At 36.1% G+C, this 7724-nt stretch overlaps 1 protein-coding gene across 1 annotated transcript in view; it reads right to left on the bottom strand.

The window, feature by feature from the left end:
• Positions 1-830: 830 nt before the first annotated feature.
• LOC117123110 (denticleless protein homolog) overlaps positions 831-7724 on the bottom strand; it is an 8072-nt gene continuing 1178 nt past the window's right edge. The window contains exons 3-9 of the mRNA XM_033268950.1: positions 6855-7103; positions 5706-5892; positions 5027-5124; positions 4591-4808; positions 4041-4254; positions 2322-3148; positions 831-1747 (exon numbers count right to left, since the gene is read on the bottom strand). Coding sequence (XP_033124841.1) covers positions 1688-1747; positions 2322-3148; positions 4041-4254; positions 4591-4808; positions 5027-5124; positions 5706-5892; positions 6855-7103 — 1853 coding nt within the window. The 3' untranslated portion in view covers positions 831-1687. The remainder of the gene's footprint in view (positions 1748-2321; positions 3149-4040; positions 4255-4590; positions 4809-5026; positions 5125-5705; positions 5893-6854; positions 7104-7724) is intronic.

The following is a 7724-nucleotide window of genomic DNA, read 5'->3' as shown; positions in this document are numbered from 1 at the left end:
ATATTTATATATATTGTTTTATATTATAATTACTTGCATGGCTTCTCGCTTTATACTTTCTGCCTTTTTCTACCCTCACTCTCTTGCCACTGAAGAACTGGTGTCCAAAAGCTCTGGTCCTATTTCTTGCTCTTTACTTTTTAGCTGTTGCTTATCAAATTTGTTATATACAATATGTATAAATATAAATCATCAAAGGTACATATACAGTGTTTAATAAGGATATCATTTATTTCATTGTTAACTGGACATCCTGGTCCACAATGGAATTGGCGACCAGGAAAAAGAGCCCCCAGTCCCAGAAAGCCACATCTGACTGTAGTAGTTTATATTATCAGTAGACCTATAATAATAATAATAATAATGTAGTTTTACATAGCGCACATATCCATCTAATGTAAGATGTTCAGGGCGCTTGATATGTGGACTAGGAACTCGATCAATGACTTTCTTCACCCCTAAGGATCCCTTCGTGTCTGCTACCCGGTAACCCGGTACCAGCAACTCTCGTCGTCCACCACAGGGGCTGTCTGTTCCAGTACACCAGGGTATCCCCCTGCTCGTCTTGAAAGATGTACTGGGTTCTTTATAGTGCACACGAGCCATTGTATACATTATATACGGTTTAGACCTTAACTTGTTCTACCACCAGAACCTTCTACCACCAGAACCATAGGCGAGCGTGCCGTTTGAACCATCGCCAATATTATGGCTATAGCTTGCGGCGCCCTTGCTAACCACTCGGCCATTCGACTCGCACATGCAATCAATCAATCAATCAATTTATAAAGTACAGGAATACAAGTTAAAAAAAAAAACTGTAGCAAACCTTCAAATTCCAATGATTTAATGAGTATCAAATTCAATAAACTGTATAACAAGAAATTGTCATCATTCATTTGTACAATATAACAATAATAACGATATAAATTAACATATTGTTGGTTGCTGGTACCGCATAAATGGCCAAATAAGCACCACAGCACTTATAACAATTTTGAAGGCTTTGGTACGAAGCTATTTAAGGAACACTTATTCAAGTAGTGAGCTTTACAACATTTTGAAGTGTTAAAAAAGTAGCATGTGTTCAGAGGCAGAAGCAAGGAGGCCTGGTCCTGGTCTTAATACAGTATATTTTTTTTGTATCATAAAAAAATTGGCAAACAAGAAAATACATTCAAATTGAATTTTTGAGGGTGCCACTTAAAATGTTGTATACCAGCCCGCCACCCCTACCCCCGCCTCAAACATCAAAAAAAAAAAAAATCATGCTCAAGTAATTAAAAGATTCCTAGATACACCATTGAAAGAGCTATTGGTGCTTATTCGATCATTTACGGCAAAATTAACCAGAAGGTTAACAATAAACATGGTATAAATATTTTGCTCATAATTATATTTAACATTATTGGAAAATAGCCTTTATAAGACTGTAAACATTATTGAGAAATAGCCTTTATAAAACTAAATGTTTGTTATGTCTTTTGACAAACATTAACAATTTTAAATGTACTGCATTTGTACGTGATCATTGTCTTAATACTCATCAATTATCAACAGCAAAGTTAACAGCATAATGATTAAAAATAATTGTTGAGAATCTAAATCACAAACACATATTTGTTGATATCCTCTCTCTAGATTTCATTTTTTGTCCTATTATAAAAGTAGTTGTAGAAATGTCCAGCTATGACTGTGCAATTGGTTGGAAATAGGCACTAATCTTCCTCATTTTCGGTGTGGTAACCTACATGAGAAAAAAAAACCCCGATAAAATTAAGTCTCAAAAATCAAATGTACCTGTTTGGCAGAAATCTAAATAAGTTTTTTATTATATAAATGTCTAAAATGCAATGATTTACTTTATAAGTCAATCAAAACACATCATATTATCTGCATATTTCCCTAAAAGGTAGTTCCATAAAATCGCTGTGTGCACCGCCGACAGCTGTTAGGGACGCTAATTGGTCGGTTGAATCAGTAAACCATCCCGATTACGTCGGGAACAGCTGCACAGTGTTACACTTGAAGTGAAAGCACAGTAACAACAGCGTTGTGATTTTATGAGAAGAAGCTAATCCCAATCATGCACTAATTTTCCATTAGCACACAGTTTGTTTTATTTTTTCTTGACAGAAAAATTAAATAGGAGTATTTGAGGCTTTAGTCGTAGTTGATGACTTAGGCAAAGCTTAGCATGTCATGGTAGCAGTTTATTTTTCATGAATTAGTACATTTGTGCACTACAGTAATCTCTATATAGTGTATAGAATTACTGTATACTAATTGCTTAGAAAACATAGATATTAATTATTACTTACCCTAGATGATACAGGAGATGACGGTCTACTGTTGGTAGGTGACAGACATGCATCACTGCTATCAGGTGACTGAACCTTACGTTTGTATCTACATGGACTGGTTAAGTCTGGTCTCTTCAATGTGTTCATCACTCTTGGAGAACCTTTAGATACAACTTTGGTACCGTGAACATCCGTTGAGTCTGACCCCAGCTTTTTAGTGAATTCTTCCAGCCAATTAGATTTCATTTTACGAGAGTCTCCGGACTTGGTGTTGTTCCAAACTTGATGGAGTTCCTTTTCACCTTTGAATTCTAAATCCACCACTCTGTTTGGGAGATTCGCAGTGGGAGACAAATACATTCTTACAATGTTCCTCATATCTAACTGTTTTATACGCTTTGGCGAGTCAAATTTATTTAAACTTACATCCTCATCTGATTTATTCATTTCACCCATTTTTAATTGACATTCTATAGTTTCAGGTGAGTTTTCCTTGTTTACTTTCAGAGTTTTGTTTGACAAACAATTTGGACGTGTTGGTGCTATTGAGTTTGACTTCTGAACATTATCACAATTTTCTCTTGTGTTTTCAGTAACAATATTTTCTGGTTTTAAATTACATGTGTCGTCTACAACTACTTTTTTCATGTCTTTTTTTTGCAATTTCAAAAATGTTATAAGCGAGACATCCCGGAATACTTTCGGTCGTTCTGGCTTAACAACTGAGAATAAATTAGCGGTTCCTTTTGGCAGATTAGCTGTGATGCCCTCTACTGGCGTGTTGCTTTCACCATTGTGGATTTCTCTGCACATGCCAAATGACTTAAATGATTTTGCTGCTACATCTTGAAGAGTAAAGAACAAAAAACATCATTTATCAAATAGCTTCTTTGAATTTAATAATTGAAAAAATATATGTAACAACAGTATCCAAATGAATTTAATATTAAAGAAACTGTGCAAATCATATTCTAGTTTAACAGAAATAAGCTTCATGGTAAATCAAAGATATTTATGGTATAGTGATATTCTACCAGACATGTTATTTTGAAGTGTCCGAATCCAACCAAGCATTGTGGGTGATTGATATGATGCTAGTCTATTAACTTAGGAGGTTATGGGTTTGAATCTAATCCTACCTATCAGCACAAGCACGGTTTGAGCCAAACACTCGCCACTGCAGTAAAAACTCAGTGTTCTAGTTGTAGGCCTAAAATACAAGACTAGAAACTCTACAGGTTCTGAGCAGTTTCCTCAAAATTAACCAACTATATCAAGGAAAAATGAATACACTTTTAAAGAAACTTATTGCACAGAATGAACCATGTAATTTAAGTAGATAGGTCAGTCAGCTAAACTGGTTATCCACTGAGTGTGCGCTGAACCATGGAAATCTCTTGGTCCCCAGTTCAATTCCCATCGCTGCCTTTTCTTGTGTTTCAGCTGGAGGGCTGAAATACAAGTTACAATAGCGCACCGTTTTTCGGATGAGACGTTTAAGCCGTTGACCTCGCATGCAAAATGGCCATGTGCATGTTAAAGAAGGCAGTACACTATTCGGAAAAGAGTAGGGGATTGTCTCCCAATGTACTGCCCAATTCACCACCTGAAGGACTCCACTGGAAGGAAATAATTCTCAGGACTCTCATGGGTTAACCTTGGTGTGTATTACACCGAAGAAACCCAATCCAATATATGCCAATGTAAAAATAATTGTTATGATTGTAACAAACAAACCTCTTATCTCCACTGGTACAATCTCTGCCCTTCCCACAATTCCATGTCCTGATTCTTGATTGGTCTGAATTGATGAGTCTGATCTCCAGACACGGAATGTATTATCGTCTGCGCAGGTCATTATCTTGTTAAAATCCTCCGGGCACCAAGAAACAGAAGTGACCTCTCCCTGATGACCGGTTAATTTGACCACTGGTGAATCGCACGACCCAACCTGACAGATATTAGTAACAATAATCAAATAAAAACAATAATAAAATTATTAATAAGAGAAAAAATTACAATAGTAAGTATAAAGCTACTGAACATTATATGGAGTGAATGGCAATATTGTTTATATTTAAATTTGTTATTGCAGCACAAAAACAAACATCAATTGATATCTTTATTAATAATAATAATAATAATAGTGTAGTTTTATATAGCGCACATATCCATCTAATGTAAGATGCTCAGGGCGCTTGATATATGGACTTGGATATTATTCTAAACATTAATTATAATATTACTGAATGACTGAGTAATCATAAGGTAGACTTTTGAGACCAACCTTCCAAATATAGGCATTATTATCGCTAGAACCACTCAATAGATAATTGCCATCTGCCGAAAGACACGATTTTACATAGAATGTGGAATTCTGATGACCTTTGTATTTTCCAATGGGATCCGACGATGACGACATAAGATTATATTCATATATAATGTCATCAGTACAACTAGCATACAACATACTACAAGCAGGGTCAAGGGTCAGACAGGAATAACCTACATACAAACAAAATATGATGGAAATGAAACATTCAACAAAACAGAAATTTAAAATCAGTAAAAATTTAAAATAAAACCAATTTAAATGATAAAAATACAAATTACAATATAAATTAAGCACATACATTCAATAAGATTAAAATATAAAAATATTTTGCTAATTACATAAACTCAAACATGCTTTACTTAAAGGACCTTGGGAGGGTTGGACTTACCATGGCGTCTTGAACTTTGTCCAGCATATGTAAACTGGCGCACTGGTTTTTTTGCAGTTCCAATGTAAGACTTTCGCAGATCCCATAACTTGATTGCACTGTAAATAATAATTGGTTTTTGTTTAAAACATAGGTGGGCAAAGTGCAGCCTGACAGCAATTTTTGTTTGAGGCCCGCAAAAATGAATTAAAAACCCTATATGTGCAGGCCACCAAGAAACATTGGCTAAAAAAACACCATGTTTTTTATGGCCTGACAATGATAATATGTAAAAAGTAACAATAAAACTGAGAATGAAGAGGTGTAAAAGCAGAACTTGGAGGTTTTTGGAAGCTCACTGGAAACATCAACGTTTTGGTGCGGCCTCGGTGTTAAATCAAAAATACACTTTGGCCCTCCGACCGATTTTTATGCCCACCCCTGGTTTATATGATATATAATGAATAATATAGCTATTAACATATAATTTATATAATATTGATCCATACCCATAACCGTATATGACCATAAGCAGAGTGCCGTGGTTATTATAAATTAATGGAGTGTTATAATCCTACACTGGGTTGGCCTACTTGACTTATACCTGCAGTATCAGTACAAGTAATACTATTATAAATTTCAGGAGAAATCTTATATGAAATATCAAGGCATGCTATGAGTTATCGTAAAGATGACCTACCCATCAGTGGCTCCAGAGGTCAGCAGGAAATTCTCCTCTTGAAAGATAACTGATGTGACGCTTTGTTGGGAATCACGTGAGGGCTTTGTTTGACTCAATCGTCTTCGCTTTATTTTCGGTGGTTTTAATACCGCAGGATCCGTATGTGCACAGTGAATAATCTTTACCGGAGCATAGCTACCATTTTCTGTGAAAGGAAATAATTAATCAAATTAATTAAGCTTTTAAGTAAGTATAATTTATTATTGATTTTTTGGAGTAAAACAAAAATAAAATGTTCCAAATGGAGCACTCCCTCACCTATGTAATTCATCATAGCAAATTGCATGCACACCCCCTCTGTTAATAAGGCCAAAAAAAAAACCCATTGGTGTTGCCTAAAGCTGCATTTACACGACATATCGCATCGTTTATATTCTTCAACACTTAGCGCATTTTTATCGTGCCTTTGGGCGTGTTTCGCCAAACGCCAAAAACACGTTTTTTTATAAACGGTTAAATTCCTTCTGAACACGTTTCTAGTGAAAAGTGCAACTAATAAAAACACGGTAAATGCGAGCATTGGCAGGTGGGCAGAGCTTAAATGACGGTCACCAATGGAAGTTGAAGCTGACCTAACTTCTTGTAAGCTACAGCGCATGCTGGGGAAGAAGTAAACAACACACCACGAAAGTATGAAAAAAGAATGGTATGATCTTCAAGCACGTCATAAATATTATTTTAATTCTTTTCTTCGCCCTGAATTTTCCGCAGACGAGCCATCAAACCAACGAAGAGGTCAATTTGGGTCACCGACGGGTCATGACTAACACGGTATTGCGTTGCAGCAGAAATGTTTACCAAAAAACACGCGTTTTCTGAACGCGAACCCTATAACAAATGTGTGTAAAAACACGCATTTTTAGAACGCATTCCTAACTGTGATTTTGTTTTGTGGCCTGTTTCTACTGGTGAAAAAACATGTGTTTTTTAATAATCGTTTAAATCACGTTTTTTTGCTCAGCAGAAACAGGCCCTTTGTCGTGTCATTATCATGTCCAGTGTAAATGTAGCTTAAGACGGACTGACACAAAATACCAAAAATCTAGACTCAGCTTCTACTTTATCCTAGAACTGGAAATAAATGGCGCAAGAATACAGAATACGTACCTCTTTGATTGCACCGCAAATCCCAAACCATCACATTGCCATCTCGTGCTCCTGTCGAAAGTATGTTACTGTTACACTTGCTCACTGCGACAGACTTGAGACTACAAGAATGCCCTCTCATTGTTGCTATGGAGACATGCTTTTCAATATCCCAGACTACAGCACTCTGATCACCTGATGCAGTGACAAGCTTAGCTGAATCATTCACCCATGCTAGATCAAATATTGCATTGTTGTGTGCTGTGAAAGCTACAGTGAAAAGTAAGTTAACAAAGACTCAGGTTGAAACTGAATATTTCATTTTAGATATTTTTTTTTTACAGACATATTATGCAACTACTCCATTTTGCCAGTATTTTATACAATGATTAAGATTCTATAATTAATTAGGACTCAGTAATGGATCCAGGAATTCAAAATAGAGGGGGCCCAGGGAGGTATTTTGACAGATGAAGGGTCTAGACCACCTAGGCTCTCAGGTGGAAATTTTATGATTATTGGACCTCTAGAAAAAGCACTCAAAGACTTTGAACATAATTTTCTTTTTCTTTCTTCCATCTTTTATATAATTTAGAAAAATTTATGGTTGGGAGAGGGGGAGGGGACTAGTATTGAATTGTACAGTCTTCTACAATTTTAGAAATGCATATAAATTAATGATTTTAATATAAATTCTGACAGGGGGAAAACAAGTTTGACTGGTGGACTAAACCACGCAGTGGGGACGCGCCACCCCTCCAAAAAAAAAGCTTGTGCTTCCCAGTGGCGCGCCCCCCGCCCCCTCACTGGAAATCTCAAAAGCAAAAAAATTACATTAAAAATCACCTCATATCACTTTGTTTTGCTTTATCATCAACCCCCTCCCCCTCC

This window comes from Anneissia japonica, unplaced genomic scaffold (assembly GCF_011630105.1).
Source record: "Anneissia japonica isolate Jap-2015-1 unplaced genomic scaffold, ASM1163010v1 scaffold11402_len470986_cov188, whole genome shotgun sequence".
Taxonomy (NCBI): Eukaryota; Metazoa; Echinodermata; class Crinoidea; order Comatulida; family Comatulidae; genus Anneissia; species Anneissia japonica.
This window is presented reverse-complemented; position numbering and strand designations above follow the sequence as displayed.